Source organism: Cnephaeus nilssonii (assembly GCF_951640355.1).
Source record: "Cnephaeus nilssonii genome assembly, chromosome: 7".
NCBI classification, from domain to species: Eukaryota; Metazoa; Chordata; class Mammalia; order Chiroptera; family Vespertilionidae; genus Cnephaeus; species Cnephaeus nilssonii.
The window spans coordinates 14,525,459-14,546,817 of record NC_137078.1 but is presented as its reverse complement, the minus strand read 5'-3'; the positions used below and the strand labels follow the sequence as shown (position 1 = coordinate 14,546,817).

Genomic DNA, 21,359 nt, shown 5'->3' with positions numbered 1-21,359 from the left:
CATGCTTTTTATGTTTACTCAAGGGTTAGAAACATTCATCTACATATTTCACTAAATATTTCAAAGCTTTGTTTTGGACATTGAGTAGATTATTTTTAAATAATTATTTTGAAATAACTTTAAACTCAAAGAAAAATTGCCAGAACAGTGCAAAGAACTCCTGTAACCCTTCACCCAGAGATTCCCCAATTATAAACATTTTACTGTTTGTTCCACTGCTGTTTCTTTATTCCCATTATCACTATTCCTTTTTGGAATCTTTTGAGAGCAAGCTGTAGATATGTCTCATTGCCCCTAAACACGCTGGTATGTTTGCTCCCAAATAAGGACATCCTCCTCAATAATCAGCATACAACTCTCAAATCAGGAAATCAACATTGGTACAAACTAATGTTAATTCACAGACTCCATTCAAATTTTGCTAACTGTCCCAACAATTTCTCCAGTCTTTTGGTTTGGAATCTTATCTAGGAATACAGGCTGCATTTAGTTGTCATTTCTGTTCTGTCTCAATGTGAGTAGGAACCACATCAGTATTCAATTCATGATAAATCAATAAGCTGTGTGCATTGTTCTCTGTGTATATTTCATAATAAAATGCTAATTTCTGAATAAAATATTTATTTTAAATAGAAAGCTAATCACATCCATACATTTCAAAGATAGCATTTGCTCCCAGAATTCAAATGTTTGCATTAAAATCGAGTTTCTTTAAGGCCTTGAAATTTCAACTAATTTTGAAGCAGTGATCAAAGAGTGAAAAATCACCTTACCAAGTAACAGATGCAAAGGGAGACCCAGCCCTCTGAAAGTAGACTTTCATTAGGGCCCTTACCAACATAGCTCCACAAAAATTTCATCCTTCTCCAAATGTATATCATTATTTTAAAACTAGAGGCCCGGTGCACAAAATTCATGCATAGGGGGGGGGGTGTCCCTCAGCCCAGCCTACACCCTCTCCAATCTGGGACCCCTAGAAGGATGTCCGACTGCCCATTTAGGCCTGATCCCGGTGGGCAGTCGGACATCCCTCTCACAATCCAGGACTGCTGGCTCCCAACCTCTTGCCTGCCTGCCTGCCTGCCTGATTGCCCCTAACTGCTTCTGCCTGCCAGCCTGATCACCCCTAACCATGCCCCTGCCAGCCTGATCGATGCCTAACTGCTCCCCTGCTGGCCCGATTGCCCCTAACTGCCCTCCCCTGCAGGCCTGGCCACCCTCAACTGCCTCCCCTGCAGGCCTGGTTGCCCCCAACTGCCCTCCCCTGCAGGCCTGGTCACCCCCAACTGCCCTCCCCTGCAGGACTGGTCACCCCCAACTGCCCTCCCCTGCAGGCCTGGTTGCCCCCAACTGCCCCCCTCTGCCAGCCCAGTCACCCCTAACTGCCCTCCCCTGCAGGCCTGATTGCCCACAACTGCTCTCCCCTGATGGCCATCTTGTGTCCACATGGGGGTGGCCATCTTTGACCACATGGGGGCGGCCATCTTGTGTGATGGAGTGATGGTCAATTTGCATATTACTTGTTTATTATATAGGATGGTATAGTTGTTATCATTTTAAATTTAAAAAGCTATACATTTATCCAGCTGGTGTGGCTCAGTGGTTGAGCATTGACCTATGAACCAGAAGGTCACAGTTCTATTCCTGGTCAGGGCATATGCCCAGGTTGGGGGCTAGATCCCCAGTGTGGGGCCTGCAGGAGGCAGCCAATCAATTATTCTCTCTCATCATTGATGTTTCCATCTCTCTCTACCTTTCCCTTCCTTTCTGAAATCAATAAAAATATATTTTAAAAATAAAAAGCTATACATTTACATTCATATTTTAATTAAAGGTTTTAGTTGAAGATATAAAAAATGACAGACTACATTTGTGAGAGAGATGTATTGCTAGACCAATCTATTCTAACATAACTAGATTTTTTATTTTATTTTATTTTATTTATTTTTTTACCAAGAAGTCAGAAGTGGAATTTCCTAGTGACCCTGGCAACTGCTCTTACAAATAATTTCAAAAGAATGTTTTTGGAGATAGGAGCTTCTGGAAAGTCCATTTTGATGGATTGGTGGAGAGAGTTGGGGAATCAGCTGGCGCAATGATTTGCCTGTTGCAGCAGCCAGAACACAGAGCGCAGGGCTGGCACACACCAGATGTGCACGTGTGTGTGAACATAATGTATGCCCACTTGCTGAGACTGGGGCTGATAACTGAGAAAGGAGCTGGTGCCAACCCTAAAATTAGACATGGTTTTTCTGGAAGTTCTAGGGACAAGACGTTTGGCATATTCATATGCCTTAATTATGCAGACCCACTTTCAGGGTTACCTTTGGCTCAAGTTGATATGAGGTGCCAAACAGCAGCAATGGCTTTTTCTTCTATCCTGAAAGGTATTTGTTTCTTTACCTTTAAATGTAATGGCTTACCAAAAGGAAATATACCCTTTGCAAGGAGCTGACCTATAACAGGAGGCCTTGCATGGATTTTTATCTCTGTTCTTTAAGCTGCACACCCCTACTCCTCACCCCAACCATAGTATTCTAGAAAATCGCTGGTTAACAAAATTTCAAAGGTGAAACCCGCCCTGGAGATCACTTCTCCTCCCTTTTTCAGATTATAGAACTGCAACCATGTGGGGACAAACCAAGGTCATCACAATACTGATAACTTGGATCCTAGTAGCTGGGGGTTTTCACTCTCATTCACTGCTCTTTCACCTCAAATATGATCTGGGGTGGACTTTTCAAATTAAAAGAAGGAAGGAGGAAGCCTTCTTCACGGCCACCTTCAACCATGGATATTGCCCGCATTGTTCCCAAACAGCATACTTTGGCAACCAAGGATTTCGTTAGCTTGTAATTGTGGAGCTAGAAAGAACCATCCTCACATGGAGCCTGGACTGCGGAACGACTTGGAATGTTTAAAATATGTAAGAAAGAAAAAAACAAAACACGCCATTAGCATCTGCTCTCAATGATTCACCCCAATATAATTCATGTACAGTTCTAATTCTGCTCTCTCACATCTGCGCTTTCAAAACAACCCTGGCCGGCGCGGGGAAACTAGGAAGCAAGGGGAGGAAAGGGAAGAGGAAGAGGCCAGCAGGGGTTCCGGGGGTGGGGTGCGCGGCAACGCCGGGGAGAGACTACCCGGGAGCCCGAAGGCGGGCGCTCTGCTCCCGCGCGCGAGTCGGGGGCGGCTGCTCTCCGCACCCCACTGTCACTCCGCTCTATTCAGCCCTTTAGTGCTGCTCCCTCCCACCCGCAACGCCCCAAGATCGGGATGACAGGGAACAGAGGGGGAATCCCAGGACAGTCAGAAAACTACGGTTCCAAAGATCCAGAGTGGGTGGGTGAGCCGGGGGAAGTCAAGTATGTTCAGGGCAAAAAAAATCTTCAACCGCCCTCAGCCCTTGGCTCTGCCCGAGTGGAACCCGCACCTCAGCTCCCAGCAAAGGAGGGGAAAGCTGCGCGGGCCTCGAGCCCCGGACTCCGAGGGGCGCGGCCGAGATGGGGGCGGGACCCGTGCTGCGACTTCTTCCAGGCCCCGCCCGTCGGACCAACCTCCGCCCTGCCATTGGAGGGCGTCGGGGGCGGGTCTGAGGGACACCCCCCTCTCGCCACCGGCCCCCACCCGTCCCCTGCCCGCCTACGTTTTCGGCTCTTCCTGGAGCCTCTGGAGCCGGGAAAGGAAAGACCCTGGGCTGCCACAGAGCCCCCTAGATGCTGGAAAGGCAAGGCCCCCCTCCACGGCACCCCCCCACCGGTCTGGTGACGTCACTAAGTGGGGCTACGTGGTTCCGTCCCCGGCCCGGGGTCTGCGGCTTCCTTGGGACTTGGGGGAAGGGTCCCCATCCCGTGCACACGCTCAGCGCGGCAAAGTGCTGCTGTCAGTGCGCTCCCCTTTAGCCTCTCACCCTCCACAGCTCCCCCTTGTTTTGCACTCCCTTCCCAGTTCATTATCCGTGCGTCCCCTGGGGCTGAAGGAGTTGGCGACCCGGAGAGGGGCGCGCGGGTGGCGTGCCGCCTGAAGAAGTAAATTCGGTTTGCTATCTCCTTAATCCGTTTGCATTTCTACTGATAATTTGATATCTTGTTGTTTTTCTCCTGTATTCTTGGAAGATTTTGGAGAGTCGTTTTCGTGTGTGTGTGTGTGTGTGTGTGTGTGTGTGTGTTTCTCTTAACGGGCTTAAAGTTGGCCGACGCCTTCTTTAGCATTTCATTAATTAAAGAAGCTAGGAGGATTTAGGCTTTTCTTGGTGTTGAAGAATGGGAGGAAACCAAAGCCTAACAGCGTTTAGAAAGAAAATAGCCCTGTTTATTTTTCATTCTCAACTCAAGCTGCCGTGGACAGCGCGGGGCACCAAGCACAGACGCGGCGGCAGAAGCGCTTCGTGGCCACGTAGGCTGCGCCTCCGCAGGCTCTGTGCCCCAGCATCAAAAGACAGTGCAGGTGTGTGGGGTCTGCGTGTGCCTACGTGAGGTACGTGTGTCGGAGCCCAACAATCCCAAGAGATGCATCAGAAAGAAGCCCGCATACTAGAGATTCCTTCGGAAATTTCCTAATGCTCTGAAAATTAGTAAATCTCTAGTATTCGAAAATTGTCTTTGCAGAGGCTCCGTCCTCCGTGCTCTCCCCACCTCCAAAAACAGGTGTCGCTGTGTGTCTTGAAGAGGTCTCTCGCCGGCCCCGGCCTTCTGAGCTGGTGAAGTTCAGAGGACACACTGTGCATGTATTTCAGGGCCCGCACAGGTGCTGACCAAACCCCCGAGGCCTGGGCGTGTGCGCGCAATCGCGGGCAGTGTGTGCGGGCAGACACGGAGGGTGCTCGGTTGGGCTCGCGGGCGTGCGCGTGTTTGTGCGTGAGTGTGTGCTCACGCGCTCCGGGCTGCGACCAGAGCTCAGCCGCTGGGTTGGAGAAAAAGAGGGTAGGCAAGTGCAGGGGAAGGCTGCGAAGAAGGGGCAGAGGGGCGCGGAGGTTCGAATTAATCCAGCTCGTTAGCTACTTTCCCCTCTCCCTCTCCTTTAAATCTTACTGCATCGTAGGGAGGGGGTTGGATTCACTGTTGAGCTGGTGGAGAAGGGGGAGCGGGTTGAAACAATCGAGTGGGCGCGCCAGGTACTCCCTGGCTCCAGGCGCGGAATGGAGGGGAGCTCCCCCAGCTCTGCGCTGTAAGGGGGCGGGGTTGGGGGCCCCGGGAACTGCGAGGAGACGCGGGTGCCCGCAGGGGTGGGGAATTGGTCACCCCGAGGCAAGATTTCCTTCGGATCGCCAATTAATTGGAGATATGTGATTAATTCCAGCTTCGGATGACTATAAATGGCGATTTTCTATCAAGGTGTCGCTATTTTTTTTTAAAATCATTCCGTGTCATCCCCCACGTCAGGCCTGCTCGTGGGCGTGCGGCTGTACTTCCTCCGCCCCCTCCTAATGGAGTGAACCATTCCCAGCTCTTCCCCCTCTCTCCTTCAGTCTCTCTGTGCGTGTGAGTCTCTCTCTCTCTCTCTCTCTCTCTCTCTCTCTCTCTCTCTCTCTCTCCTTCTCCTGCTCCCTCTCTCTCTTCCTTCTCTCCCTCTCTCTCCTCCCTCTGCTTTCCCGGTGCATAAAGTCTCCGTCGCTCCTGGAACTTGTTGGCAATGCCTATTTTTCAGCTTTCCCCCGCGTTCTCTAAACTAACTATTTAAAGGTCTGCGGTCGCAAATGGTTTGACTAAACGTAGGATGGGACTTAAGTTGAACGGCAGATATATTTCACTGATCCTCGCGGTGCAAATAGGTAAGTGGCCGCACAGCCGGACTCGCGCCGGGTGGCAGGAGGCTGCCGGCCGGCCAAGCCCGCGGCATCAAAGGGTCCGACTGGCCCGCAGCCGCCCCGGGGTGCGGAGAAGCCCCAAACCCCCAAGGGTGGGGGCATCAGTTCCTAGGGACTCGCAAGTCCCGGGTTGGTTTTTCTAAAAAAAAAAAAAAAAAAGGAGAGAGACTTCCCAATGTTATCCAGGAAATGTGAGCAACCAGCCGGTTTAGGAGGGGATTTTTCTCCCATTTTTAACGGAGAACACGTCCATTTTTTTTTTCTTCCCTCTCTTGGTTAGACCAGGGTTGGTATGTTCTGGGGCAATGCATTGGTCCTGGCGATGTTGCAAGGTATTATTTTGAAGGGTGGAAAGGTGAATGCAGCAACAAGATGGCTAGGCAGCTAGAACGGGAAAGTTTATGTGCGGAAAGCAGATATTCCGGGGCCCAGACTGCTGCATTTAGAACTTTGTCATACTCCCGCCACCCCACCCCCATACCCTAGCTGCAGCATTTGCACCGGGCACTGCAGACTGGCTGGGGGTCAGATTGAGAAGGATATGGAACCCCAGGGTAGTATTTTAATGTGCTTATCATTGAGGAGGTTGAATACAGCCAAATATATGTGGATATAATTTTCTATAAACATTTGCCTGTTCCTTTCCACATAGGCATCTGTATTTTACATACAGGAAAGGGTTAAAAAGTGTTTGCAATAGGTTATGTTGGGTGTTTGTTATTTTTTGTTTGTGTGTTTGGGGTTGATTACAGATGGATTTATGTAGCCCCCATTTTATGTTAAGGAATGTTGAGTCCTAGTTAGGCTGTCATGGGGTTTTAAAAGTTCACATTTTCCATCCAGAATGAAGTTATGGAAGGGCGTACCAGAAAACCCCCTTCTCTCATGCGGGTCAGAGTATTAATTAAGGTGGCTTAAAAGTGAAAGTGAAGCTGATTGTTAAGAGAATGGGCAAGAGAAAAATAGAAACTCTTCCAACGGGGTTTCTGGTGACAGAATATTGTTAACTTCTATCATTTCAGGCTGTAAATTTCTTTGCAGACAAATCCTTGCAGTATTGGGGGAGGGGGCGGGGAGAGAGCTTTAGGGAATTGGTTTAGGGCAAGAGATAAAATTAATAATATTTTTCTTCATGAGAAATGTGAAGGGGACAGAGTTTGGAGTTATCTGTACAATAAAATGGATTATTTGCAGTGGATTTTATGCATTTGACATGATTTTGAGTGTCTGGTTTTTTTGCATGAAACATTATGGGGATTTTAGAGTGTGGGGATGCAGGATGTTGGCATTTTCCTTTAATTCTGAGAAATGACTTGATGTTTTGAATCTGGCTGTTTGAATCTTTGACATTAGTGCAGAGAACTGCAATAAATAAAGAATATTTCTAATTGCAGTCAACCCCTTAAATATTGGAAATAAGTGAATGTGGAATTTTGCAATTAGCCTGCAAATGTTTAGAGAGTAGGCAGCAGCACCTATTTTGATATGGGGATTTTATTCGGAGAACGTTTGGTGCTCTGTTTTCCCAGTGGAAAATATCCTAACTGTGTGTTGGGGGTGGGGGGGGGGGTAAAAAAGACAGCAATTGTGCATGCGGGATGCGCTTGGAACACACTAACCTCAGCCCGAAAACGACCATTTGTTGGCTGTGGGATTGAAATTGAGCAAATTTGTTCCCGAATGTCTGCCCTTTCCCGCACCAGAGCCTCTCGATCTTTATTAATTCATGTCTGGGAGCTTTCCCAAATCATTGACATTTGGCAAGAAAAGTGGGGGGTTGGGGAGTGAGGGGGAGGAAAGGGTGGTGAACGCAAATTAAGACCCGGCTGGAGGAAGTTTGGAATGAATGAGAGGTCAAACGAATGAATGAACGGACGGAAAGGAGACAAGGTGCGGACACCCGAGAACGGGGAAGGAGCCTGGCCGGCCCGCCCCAGCCTCTCTGAAGTCGGGTTCAGGAACCACCGGGAGGGTCGCGCGGACTGCGCCCTGCACGGACGCCTCAGCCTGCAAAACACGTCCCGTGCGCAAGCTCCCGGCCTCCCGCAGCCAGCTAGGAACCAAGAAGTCTAGTTTCCAAAAAGGAAACGTTCACGACTTCTTATTTTACACATGCACATACTCACACATGCGCGGTATGGAGGGTCTTCTCCGGCAGAGCCTGGAGAGATAACGTGACCGGGGAGCTTCCCGCCCCCAGCAAACCCCAGTTCCCCTTTAAAATCTTGTCAATACGTTTTAAGGGCTACTTTTTTGCTATCGAGTTTTGGGGGTGGAGGTGAAGGGTTAGGAGAGTCGGGGATTTGGTGGGAATGGGTGGAGTGTATTTTGTTTCGTTTCTTCGCTGCAAAACTGCATCTGTGGCGTGCATTATAAAGGACAACGGGTAGGATTTGTTTCATTGTGATCGCGTTCCTGTGAGAACCAACATTCGTTCATTCTCTCTCCGTATTCTTCTTGATATCGCAGTCGTGTGGGCTTTTAACATTTCGCGTGACGGGGGGCAGGGGTTGTTTGTGGAGGTTTACCTACGGCCTGAGCCGAGATCGAAGCTAACCTTAGCCCCTTCCCCGGAGCTTCCCGTTCCGGATTAGGGAGCGCCAGGCCCGCCTTGCTTCTGCAGCAATGTGCAAACGGCGCTCTGGGAGGCTGCTGCAGGTTCGGTCACCTTCCCCCTCGGCTGCGTCCAGCGGGGCTCCAGGGGACCAGCGGCCAGGGAAGGGGGTGGGGTGCGGTCCTCCCCCCAGACACTCGCACACTAGCCGTAGCGGCGTGAACCCTGTCCAGGATGAGGTCGGAGCTCAAGATCTTGGGCATTTTAGGCCAATTTCGATCCTGAGCGGATTCGCCTGTTCTTTCCCCTCCCCTCGCTCCAACAGCGGAGATCTGCGCTTCTTGCACGACCTCCTGGCGCCCGGCGTGTTTTTGGCCTTTCGCCACCGAACGTTTATCCGGGTTCTTTGGCCTTGAATCGGAGAAAAATGGCCAAGGCAGCGCGCCCGCGGTCTGGAGCCTGTCTCTGCCTCTCGCAGGTCTCGTACCGCAGGGCTTGACCGACCTGAGGCCAGGAGCGTGGGCCTCTGAGCGGCCTGGGTCTCCCCCCCCCCCCCGCCCCTCCTCCTCCAGCACCACGGTCTCCTCCCGCCGCCCCGCTGCTCTCCCCGCCCCCACTCGGGAGGGAGTCGGAGCTGGAGGCCCGGAGCCCCCAGCGGCAGCCACCCTGGCCTCAGCCGCAAGACTGAGCCTGGAGAGGAAAGGTCCCACCCTGCTACTGGCTAGACTGGTGACCATTGGGGGGCGGGGGAGGCGGGGGGTAAGAGTGTGGGGAAAATTGAGGAAGCAGGGGCCCCAAGGCTCAGGATTTGGCCTCCACTGAGGTGACGCAGGGTCACCCGCACAGACACGTTCCTGACTCTGCAGGGCCCAGACTGCCCCGACCACTGCCACCTCGCCTAGTCCCAGGACGCCCAGGGGGCGGCAGGTGCATGAAGGATCTCGCCGGGGAAACAGAGCGCAGGGCATTCTGGTGGCCGCCGGTGGCTCCCAGAGATTTTACTCCCTTATTCATTCGGCAGTGCTGCTGAGCGCCCACCAAGGACTTGGGTGCCACGTCCAGGCTTTTCACCTGGCGTAGCGCGAGGTTCCACTGCGTGGCCCCATGCTGTGTTCTCGGCGGTGAGACCCCCCCCGCTGTCACCTCAGAAATGGCAGGTTGCACTCCCAGAGCCGGGACCGGCTTGCTGGGGAAGGGTCGGCAAACAAGGCGGGAGGGAGCAGAAAGAGAAAAAAAAATAAAGGAGAAAAGGGGGGTGAGAAGAGTGGACAGTAGAAACGGAAAAGAAAGAGAGCGAGGTGCGGGAGGAGCTGCAGGACGGGAAGGGCCCCACACCCGCTCAGACACCACAGCCTGCCGAAGGCGCCTAGCTGGGTGCGGGTCGTTCATTCTGGATCTCATCTGTCACTCGCCTTTAACTCTGGCGCACCCGGGGCCGAGCCGCGCGGGGTTGGGCGCAGACGGGCGGTAGGGCTGCCGAGCGGGATCTGGGCGCTGCTGACTGGTGTCCCCCTCCTCCCCGCAGCGTACCTGGTGCAGGCCGTGAGAGCAGCGGGCAAGTGCGATGAGGTCTTTAAGGGCTTTTCCAACTGTTTGCTCAAGCTGGGCGAAAGCGTGGCCAACTACCCGCAGGGCCTGGACGACAAGACGAACATCAAGACCATGTGCACGTAAGTGTCCTCTCGGGCCAGCTAGGCTCCTATTCTGGGGGCGCTGCTGGGGTGGGAGATCCGTACAGACGCGAATTTGCGCATTCGCACCTACTGGCTCCCACCCTCAGGCCTTGGCTGGGCCTGCGCTGCCCCAGGGGACGCTATAGCCTGGAGTGGGCAGAGCAGGATTGTTCTGTCCAACAGAGGCGTGCTCATCCTCTGAGCAGAAACCAGGGCGAGGGGCAGGGAGAGCTGCTACCAATTCCTCCCGGTTTGGAGCAGACTTCCTCAGTCTTTGCTTCTGAATGAGAGGCCTGCCCATACCCTACAAAGAATAGTTTTGGTTTCAGGGGAGGCTTAGGTAATGATAAATTGGCCTAAAAGGAAAGTCTCACCTATTTTGTCCATTTCCCCTGATTAAAACTCCCCTCAAGGACACATCAAGAAATCTGGAGTGCAGGCAGGGGAGCACTGGGCCCCGTTCCTCTTTCTGGAAGGAAGGGTGAGAGAATATTTTATTTCCTGCCAATGACTTTGCCCAGAAAGAACGTGTTCTGGGCATCCAGTGACTGTTGAGTTGATAGTAATTTGCTAGGTTTAGGCCCTCCATGTTTTTTTTGTTTCCCTCCCTTTTTTGGTCTACATGTATTAAAAGGCCATTCACGGCCAGGCTCAGTGACATTTTAGCTGCTGCAAACCTTAGGAATATCCCTATCCTCTGCAATAACACACACTTTATTTTATTTTTCAAAAACAGATGTGATACCCCCCCCCCTCATAATGACCCTTTCAATAAAGTCAAGGCAATGGGGTATTCCTTGTACCCCAGAGGTTGGAGTGACCTTTGCTGTACCACCTTTTTTATACTGTGAAGTCCTTCTCTCTAATTCCTGGGGGCGAGGGGGGTGTATTTATTTAAATTATGAGTAATTAAACAGGGGGCAATTTTGCTACACATTTTCCTAAATATCCAGATACCCACTAGGAGCCACAGCAGCTAAGTAGCTGGTACCTTCCTATCAGGAAAGGGACACATGTTTGGGTCTGGGATGCATACCTACCTATTGTAATTCCAAGTATCTGGTGCTGGTAAGATTACATTTATACATCCTAAAAGGTTAAATATAGATCAGCTCCCAAACGCTCCACCATTTGCCACAACTTGGTTATTCCAAGTTATTTGATTTTTTTTTTTTTTTCAAGATTTGGTCCAGAAAAGGGGAAATGAGGAAGGCCCCTCCCAGAGGTCCCGGGCCACCGCTGGGTTGAGGCTCCCACTGGGTTGGTGCCCTGGGTGCTCCACAACTCCTTTCAGTCCCTCCTGGACGGCTGCCCTTCTAACCACCACGCCTCCCTCCAGGAGGGTCTTGTTCCCATCTGGGCATGCATAAAGGGAGGAGGGATTTGGACTTCCTTTGGGAGGTGCAGTTATGCAGAGAACTGTCCCTCCACCTCTTAGGTTTCTCAAATCTTGCTATTTTTTTTTTTCCATTTGAGGAACCTAGAAGCCCTACACCCCAGGACCCCCCAGTTCTTATAAATTAGAGACTCTGGGAGGTCATTAGAGAACACCATGGCCCAAGGCAATCCAACAAGCATTTTAACTTATTTGCCAGAAGACGGTGTGGGAGTGGAAACAAGGATAAATCAGACATAGTGCCTGCCTTCAACGTGCTTACAGTCCAGGCTAGAGAGCAGAAGGCAGAGATAGGAGACAATACAACCCAACTGGGAGGTCTGCAGTCTTGGTGACCTGGTCTCAGGGCCCCTTGAGGTGGAAGCCAGCCGGAGTTCCTGAGACACACAGATCGACCTGCACCGAAAGGAGACAGCGCCCCAGGAATCGATCACGGGATGGAATTATATTTAGGCTTGGGATCTATTTTGGGTTTTCAGAAGAAAGGGGGACAGTAAAGAAGGACAGGTTGGATGAAGGTTGTGGGGGCGGGGCTAAGAACTGAGTCCTGGGGGAAGAAGGCGCTGAGGGAGGTGCCAGGCTCCGGAAGAGGCGGGAAGGGAGGACGGGGAGCCAGGTGTCACAAAGGTTGGCATCGTGGGGCCCCGTGCCAGCCCTGGAGTCCTGCCCTGGGGGCTGGGCAGTGTCCTAAGGCTCATGGGAGGAGGCCTCGCGGGCTCCGAGTCCGAGAAGAAGACTGGGGGCGGGGAGAGAAGAGGTGGGACCAAGTGCGCAAGGGGGGGCACAGAGGTTGGCAAAAGGTAGGTTTCGAAAGCTGGCCCCGGGGGCTCGGGCACCAGCACTCCCCGACCCAGGAAGGGGCGAGGCAAGCCGGAGCCTCCTGACAGAATCTGAGCTGGGGGGCTGGAGAGGAGCCATGGAGGACCGAAGCAAGTGAGGATGGGGGAGCAGTGAGGAACTGAACCGAGGAAAACCGAGGGGAGGTGGAAAGGAGGACGACATAGAAGGCTAGGGGGAAGAAAGGGAAAATAAAAGAACGGGAGACAAAAGGAAGGGAGCGGGGAGAAAGAGGGCGAGGACCGGGGTGGGGAGGGGAAGAATAAGGCGGCGCCTGGAGGCAGAGAGACAGCCGGGGAGGAGGGGTAGGAGGAGAAAGTGAGAAGCCCAGTGGGGAGGGCTGCGCCAGGAGCAAGTAACCCTTCTTGCAAGCTAAGAGGCTTTAATGGGCGGCAGCTTGCAAGGCTTAGCACTGTTTTCCTAGCTTTCCCCGAGGAGGACGAGCAATCTGTTGGCGCAGGCCGAGGTGCCAGCTTGGCGCAGCCGGTGAGGCCCCGGCTCCTGACTGCTGGGTCCCCGCCGGGCACCCGGGAGAGAGACCAAACCCGGAACGGGGAAGCCCTGTCCTCGGGCCGCAGCTGCGAGGGTGGGCTGGGTCCGGCGCCAGGGCGGTGGAGAGGAGGTAGGGAGGGGGCACCCACGGAGGCTGGTGACGCCGAGAGCGCCGGGCGCACTGGCACAGGCCCCGGGTCCTCCCACGCGCCCCAAGTGAACCTGCTTCTTCTGTTTGTTCTGTTCCTCGCCAGATACTGGGAGGATTTCCACAGCTGCACGGTCACAGCCCTTACGGATTGCCAGGAAGGGGCGAAAGATATATGGGATAAACTGAGAAAAGAATCCAAAAACCTCAACATCCAAGGCAGCTTATTCGAACTCTGCGGCAGCGGCAACGGGGCGGCGGGGTCCCTGCTCCCAGCGCTCCCAGTGCTGCTGGCGTCTCTCTCGGCAGCTTTAGCGACCTGGCTTTCCTTCTGACCGCGGGGCCGGCTCCCCCCTCGCCCACCCACACTCACTCCATGCTCCCGGAAATGGAAAGGAAGATCCATGCGTTCTTTGGGGGCCCTGTGATTCTCTGTGATGCCGAAAACACTCATATAGGATTGTGGGAAATCTTGATTCTCTTTGGTTTCGTTTGATCTCTTGTGTTTTTTATTTGCCAAATGTTACCAATCAGTGAGCAAGCAAGCACAGCCAAAAATCGGACCTCAGCTTTAGTCCCTCTTCACATCAAAATAAGAAAATAACAAACCCACCCCATTTTTAAAATTTTTATTTTTATTTTTTTTTGGCAAAAGAATCTCAGGAATGGCCCTGGGCCACCTACTATACTAATCATGTTAATACATGACCAATGACGGGCTCCTCCTAATAGGAAAGAGGAGAGGAGAAGGCCAGGGGAATGCATTCAGGAGAGATGTCCACGAGGGAAGCATATGGTGAATAAGTCACGTTCACGTCTTTCTTCCACAGTATCTTGTTTTGATCATTTCCACTGCACATGTCTCCTCAAGAAAAGTGAAAGGACAGGTTGTTGGCTTTGCGCTTTAAGGATGAGAGGCAGAGAGGAAAAGAGCTGGGGAACGCTCGGGTTAGAGGTAAAGGCTGCCGGAAGAAGTGCTGCTCGGGTCACTGAGAGGTTCGGCTTTACCTGCTGTTATTGATGCATCTTTCCAAGTCCAAGCCTTTCTTTCCCTCCTCTCTTGTTTTAGCTGTTACACACACAGTAATACCCCAATATCCACCGGTGTAGACCACAAGGGGGGAGTGTTAAATGTTAATCTAAAATATAGTTTAAAAAGATTTTGACATAGAGAGCCTTGATTTTAAAAAGAGAGAGAGAGAGATGTAATTTAAAAAGTTTATTATAAATTAAATTCAGCAAAAAAAGATTTGCTACAAAGTATAGAGAAGTATAAAATAAAGTTATTGTTTGAAATGGGGGTGTTGTCTGTTTTCCTGTCCCAAGCGGGCTTTCTTGGCAGAGCTCTCCGAGGTCCTGAAGGGACACGTGAAGCCAGGTGATAAATCCACCCCTTCACACGCCGCCGCTCAGTCCCCTGTCATTTCAAGCAGACCCCCCTCAACTAGGACATTGCCATTTCTCAGAAATTCCGTTTACTCTAAAGAAGAGAAATAAACTAAACAGCAGAGATCCTTTCAAGGTAAGGCTTGGGCAAAGTGTGCGCGCTCCTCTGAGAAAGCGCGCGCAGACCGAACGCCAGTGGCCGGACCTCAGCCCCCTTCCCTGCGGGCCGAGCCCTAACCGCGACTCGCCTCTTCCTCTGCGGTGGCCCGGGCGGCGCGCGAAGGAACCGCCATTAAGGGCTCTAACCGAGGGGCCGGGCGGCTGTGGTCACTGGCAGGGATCAGGTGAATCCTTTCATAATTAATATGACAGCTCAGCTGAAATGGCGAGGAGACCGGGCCCTATTGATCAGGCAGCAGCGCCGCTTCCACCTCTCCTATTTATAGGCCCCGCTTGGCCTTGCCTCGAAGTAAACATTCGAGAGTGAACAGGAGCAGAGGAACCGGGTCCAGGCCTGCGGGGCTGCGGGCTGGGGGAGGGAGGACCACATGTACGTCTGGGTTCAGTGAAATCGAAATCTGATTTCCTGGAGAAGGTGCAGGTGGGAGGGAGCCGCGGGGGCCCCCCGGGGTACGGGGAGGGAGGGAGGGGGACGAGTGGAAGGAGGCGGAGGGGGCTGCAGCGGGTTCCCCCGCCGTGGAGCCTGCGGGCCGCCGCCGGGAGGGTGCGCGGGGCTCTCTCTGAAATGCAATGCGTAAACAATCGCTAGTGCGAAAGTTCATAAATCAAACCCAGTGGGTCACAACCCAATCTGCATTCCCCCCACGGATTGAATTCCTGCCACACATGTGTCCCAGCGCCCGGAGCGCTAGAAGCTGCACGGCTTCCTGACGGCAGCATACATTACCGCGGCCGCTCCACGCACGCGCCGCGCCCGCCACGGCTAGGAACAGCTCCCCCCGCCCCCCCTCCTCCTCCGATCCCCGATTCTCAGTCAAAACCAGAGGAGATCCGCGCGCCGGGAAACTCTGGTTGTTTTTGATCCTTTCGTGGCAGTGATTATTTTCAGTATTTTCCGTCTAAGTATAAATAGGACTATTCTAACCCCGGCTAAACCCTGTAAATCAAGCTAAAATGTTCGGGCCTGTTTTAAATACGAATTATTACATGATGGGGCGGAGAACGGGGAGAAAGAGGGAGGGTCTTCTCCCCTCATTTTTGCCAGAAGAGCGCGCCGCCTCCCATCGGAATCTCTCCCACCGCAAACTGGGGAAGCGCCGGTGCGCACAGCTAGGCCCCTCGTTGGCCAAAGAAAAGGCGCGCACCGTCCCCCCGTGTTTCCCGGGGGAGCGGGGGGCGGGAGAGACGTCCGCGACCCTGGGAGGACGCCCCTTCCCTCCCAGCGCGATCCTCCCACCCAGAAATCAATCTCCTTCCTCTGCAGCCTTGAGGCGGGGCTGAGGGAGGGAGCAGAGGCGACGCGGGGCGGGGATTGGGAGCGCCTCTCCCCACGGGGTTCTTCTCCAGGAACCCCTTCCTCCGGCGGCTCCAACCGCCTCCCAGGTGGGGTCGCCCCACGGGGAGGGCGCCCCGCTGCCGGGTCCTTCCGCACCCCAACTCTGCCCAGTCCCAGATCGCCCGGGGGAGCCTCGAGAAATCAGGCGTCCTGTCTGGGGCTCCCTCGCCCTGCCCCAGGCGGGGGACCACGCTCTCGCGCGCTGGGAGGAAGCCCCAGGATCGCCGGGCCGCCGGTCTCAGAAACGCAGTTGGAGAACTTTTCTTCTTGTGGTGATTGTTTTAGGTTATTATCGCGCCGTCTTCGGCTATAATTTGCTGTTTAATCATGATGACATCTCCGTATGGTAGTTGATGTTATTGTTTTGAAGCAGCAACGCGGTAAGCTCAGAGCAATATTAACCAGGTGAACGTGTCCCGTCACTGAGAAATTGGGGGGCGGGGGAGCAGGCACCAAGGAAATCATCATACCTGCCTGGGCCCAGGTCGGAGCAGTCGCCAGCTCTGCCCCTGGGGCCTTCTGAGACTGGGGAAGGGCCCCACTTTCCTCCACCTTCTGCCGAGTGGGTGGATTCGAGACAGAAATTAATTTGAGTGTCATGTTTGGTTATCCTCTGAGATGGTCCCAGAGGCCAGCTCCATAGTCCCGTGAAGAACTCCAGGGCTCTTGGGAGGGGCTTACAGGGAAGGAGGAGAGGAGAGAGAAGGATGGTGACATGGAAGGTGGGGAGTGGACGGGAAGGAACAAATCCAGAGCAGAGTTAGCAGAGGGAGATGGCAGAGCTGTGCACAGGAGGTGGGGGAGGGGGTGAAACTGGAACTGATTTTCATTCAGGACTCTCACAGAAGCAGATGAGCATTAGGACCACCATGTAGATTCTCCTCTGTGGGTCCAGAGATCCTTTCACCCCAGCCGGAGCCTCCAGGCCACAGGGGCATCTGGGAGCTGGGCAGGCCCAGCAGAAGCTAGGGGAAATCAGGTGGATGGGCCAGAAGAGGAACCCTTCCCTGGCCCACCCCCCCACACACACCCACCCTCCCCCGCCCTCCTTCCCCCCCAAACTCCATCAAGTCCCAGCAGAGGTGCTTCCCTGAAGGCCTTCAACCATTTCTCGCCGCCTCCCACTGCCCATGCCTGGTCCGCGTGGCCCCAGAGGAGGCCACTCTCTGGAACAGTCTGCCAGGGCCCTGTCCCCTGGGACCTGCGGAAAGGTTCACCGCCCCGCTGACTCTTCCTCCTCCAACACCCACCAAAGGAAACCAAAGCGATGCTTCTCTGGCCCCTTCTCCACGTTAAAAAATGAAGCGGGGAGGGCGGAGGGGACCTAAACGGGGGAGCAGTGTGGACACCAGCTGCGTGGCTCCCACAAGACACATGGTTCACCTGGGCCCCAAACTCCAACACCTGGAATAAATAAACTGTGTTCAGTCCCACTGGGGGCAATCTCCCCACTTCAGCCCCACAGGGCAAGGAGGCTAACATTTCTGTCCAGATGGATCCTCTGCCTGTCGAGTGATGACTCGGGAGCCAGAGGATCCGGGTTACCAGCTGCTAAACACGGGTAGGTTACTTAACCCCTCTCTACCTCACTTTCTTGTTCTGTAAAATGGGATAACCATGCCTACCTCATCAGGTTGTACTTGTATCAAATGAGACTCCATAGGTAAAGCGCTTTCACACTGCATCCCGCTTACCTGATGTTAGGTATTCTTATTATTTCCTCCTGCCTCCACACAGGCTCAATATGATGGCTCTCACTGAAGTCTCTAAATAACCTCTTCCGAATAACCTGGAGCAGAGAACTTCCTTAGGACCTTTGCTATGTTGGGGCAGTTTTTCTGTAGAGTCCAGCAGCTCCAGTTCCTCTTGCGACAGGCTACACAGTGCTCCACCCCGCTCTGGCCTTCTCAGAGGATGCTCTAGATAAGCTTTGAATTAAGTCAGTCATTGGGCAGTGATTGCACCCAGACCCTGTCCAACCCCATCTGGAGCCACAGCCCAGGCCAGACCCTTGGCTTCTATTGCCTGCAACCACCATTCTGGAGTGACTGGGTCCTCCCAGCACTAACCGCATTCCTCCTGGAGCTTCCTCCAGCTGCTCTTCTCCTCCCCCTCCTCCCCACTTATAGTAAATTCCTCTCCCAAATAAAATAAAATAAAATAAATGGGTTTATTGTAACCAGTGAGGCAATGCAATGTTACATAGTGGGGGTGGTATTAACCCACCCTGCACTCCTCCCACACCTTTTCCCATGCTCATAAAAACATGTGCTCATAGGGAAGGTGGGCTTTTTTTGTTTGTTTTTATAAAATTATGATATATATTTCTCTTCTACCAATTCTTCAAAATCAGTAGCTAAACAAATAACTCCTTCTTTTAAATAGTTACACAATATTTCTCAGATGGCCCACCCATTGATGGACATTTCAGTTTTCCCAGTTTCTTTTTTTTGGGGGGGGGGATGGGGAACCTAAATGTCCATCAATGGGTGGCAAATATTGGGTCCTACAAATATTGCTGTAATAAATATTTCTGTTTGAACAACATATGTACTAGTATTTCTTCAATGGAATAGATTCCTCAAAGTTGGATTGCTGAAAAGTATGTATATGTGGTTATTTTTTAAATGTAGGTGTGCTTTCCATTTGAAAAAAAAATTATTGTTGGATACTTTTCCCAAAGAGTGTAGAGTGCCCACCACCACCTCCCCCGCCCGCCCCGTCCCTCCTCCCACTCCCTGCCCTCTTCACCACTGGTAACCCTTTTCTGGCCTTGTCAACCCAGTAGGTGGCTTTCTGGAAGGCCGGCCTTTCTGGACCCCTCTCCCCACCAGAGCTGGCTGGGGAGGTCCAGCTAGACTGTGGGTTCCCCTCCCCAAAGCATGGACTCTTATGCAAAGTCCGATGTAATTAGTCTTTTAAAAACCCTGACATTCACCGCTAATCTAACCCACCAGCCTCCCAGGAGCGAGGCACGGTTGCTGCGGTCTCTGGGAGAGTGATTGTGGTTGGGCGGAGATGGGGCTCCTGGGGTCCCCCACCGCTCCTGCCACTTCCATTGAGGCGCTTCCCTGGAGACCAGAATGGTTCCGTGGGTCAGTACCGAGGCTGTGGTCTCCTGGCCCGTCTGCAGTGGAGCTCAAGCAAAGGAAGGAGGCAGCAAAGGAAAAGAAAATCGCAGCCTCCAAAGGCAGGGCAGCAAAGATGGCAGCTGAACTAGTCTCTCTCTCCCAGTAAGACCCTGGGGCTTCCCGTTCAGGAGAGTCACTGGGAGGACTGACCATCTGTGGGGACTCGGTGTGCAGGGGTCGGGTTATACTCTATCTCTTCTCTCTCCCCAGCTTTACTCTCCCTAACTTAAAAAGCAAACACTTTTATCGAGCACTTATTACAGTTAGGCATTATGTTAAAGTTTTGTGAACATCACTCCATTTTCTGCACTCGTCTCTGTGGGAGATTGTGTTACCCCACTTTACAGTGAGAAAGGAGTCAGTAACTAGCCCTATATCAGCAGGTCATAAAATGCAGAGATGAAATTTGAGCACTGATCTGTTTCAGGAATCTGTTTAAGACTTCACCTTGCTTGATCTGTTACTATTCTGAGCCCAAAGAGAGATAGCCCAAGTTTTAAAAAACAGCAACAAAGAAATGTAAATCCTATAAGCAGAATACAGTAATGGCCTCACTAGATAGCATGTCCTAATCCCTGGAAACTTGAATGTGTTCGTTACATAACAAAGGGGAGTTAAGGCTGCAGATGGAATTAGTTTGCTCACGATCTGACTTTAAAACAGGGAGATTACCCTTAGGGCCCAGTATAATCACAAGGAACCTTAAAAGTGGAAGAGGGAGGCAGAGGAGGTCAGGGTGAGGGGACACAGCCAGGACTGACTTTTGTTGGCTTTGAAGATGGAGGAAAGGGCCCGCAGGAATCTAGGCAGCCTCTAGCATGGTGGTTCCCAACCTTTTTTGGCCATGCCCCACCTAAGCATCTCTAAAACCCTGATGCTCCCCGCCACCCCCTCCCCCCCCACCCCGTGACATATAATTCTTATTCAAAAAGTGAACTCTTATTCATGTGGAGGAAGCCTAAAAGGCCATTAACTTAGTCTAAACAAGTTTCCAATGAACACGGCATCCATGAAAGAGAAAAATAAAAGAACGAAAGGACCATTGAAGTACTGAGGAAGAAATCGCTAAGAAATTGTTAAAAAATAATAATATAAAGTGATATGAAAAAATAGCAAATAAAGTTTCAAAACATATAGTAGAGAACCGAAATGCATAAATGTCACAATATATATTTATGTACTGTATATGAGGCTCCTAGAACCATAAGAAATGCAAAAAAATTCACTGTTAATAACTCATTCTCGAATTGCCCCCCCCTTAAAAAATCAAAATGCGCCCTGACCGGTTTGCTCAGTGGATAGAGCTTTGGCCTGCAGACTGAGGGGTCCCGAGTTCGATTCCAGGCAAGGGCATGTACCTTGGTTGCAGGCACATCCCCAGTAGGGGGCGTGCAGGAGACAGCTGATGGATGTTTCTCTCTCATCAATGTTTCTAACTCTCTATCCCTCTCCCTTCCTCTCTGTAATAAAATCAATAAAATACATTTAAAAAAATCAAAATGCCCCCCTGTGGGGCGTGTGCCCCATGTTGGGAACCACTGCTTTAAAAACTGGAGAAGACAAGGAAATGGATTCTTTCATGGAGTCTTCAGGAAGGAATGAAGCCCAGTGATTTTAGCCCAGTGAAACCCATGCCAGACTTCGGAGCTACAAAACTAACTGCAAGATAATAAATTTGCATTGTTTAAGCCACCAGGTTTGTGGAAATTTGTTATAGTTGCAAATAGAAAAATAATACAAATACTAATTTGAGCTGAGAAACAGATAGATTACAAACATCCAGAGAGCCCCGGTATTCAGGATGGTTTTTTGCTGGGGTCTGCCAAAGGCCCTCCTTTAGTATTTGGGGGGCAGGTGGCAGCTTCATGTCAGCAGAGACAAAGATATTAGGGAATAAATTTCAAGAGACAAACAAACAAAAAAATTATGTTGTTGTTCTACAGTGTGTTGGCATAGAAACTTTAAAAATTATTTTCTCCCCTTTTTTGTGCCCCTTTTGGCTGCAATCACCTCTCATTTGCTTCCTTTCCCTTTAAGTAATTTAATAGACATGCAGGTGAGTTGCTTGGTTCTATCCTAGTCTTGGGCCTGCTTGGATATGAAAAGTTCATTGCTACAGTGATAGATGATTTGATGGAAGATTCATGAAATGTATCACCAGGTAGTTATTCTTTTGATAAATCACAGCAACTAATATTAGCTACATACCTTATCACCTGGATGAATCATGTGTTGGATTGATTTTTTAATGGTGGTGGTATTTGCAACTTGCACATTACCCAGGACACAAAAGGGAGTGGGCCCAATCTCCATGGAATTCCTGGAATGAATCATTTGCTGTGAGTATTAGAGGGAGGGAAGTGGGTATGAAGAACACAGGAAAAAGTCAAGCCAGACTAACCACAGACAGCCACTGC

At 51.6% G+C, this 21,359-nt stretch overlaps 1 protein-coding gene across 1 annotated transcript; it reads left to right on the top strand.

Annotated features, from left to right (window-relative positions):
* Positions 1–5,573: 5,573 nt before the first annotated feature.
* Positions 5,574–14,087, top strand: NRN1 (neuritin 1). Its single transcript, XM_079778426.1, has 3 exons — positions 5,574–5,773; positions 9,889–10,033; positions 13,016–14,087. The coding sequence occupies exons 1-3, from the start codon at positions 5,719–5,721 to the stop codon at positions 13,242–13,244; spliced, it is 429 nt and encodes a 142-aa protein (XP_079634552.1). The 5' UTR covers positions 5,574–5,718; the 3' UTR covers positions 13,245–14,087.
* Positions 14,088–21,359: the final 7,272 nt, after the last annotated feature.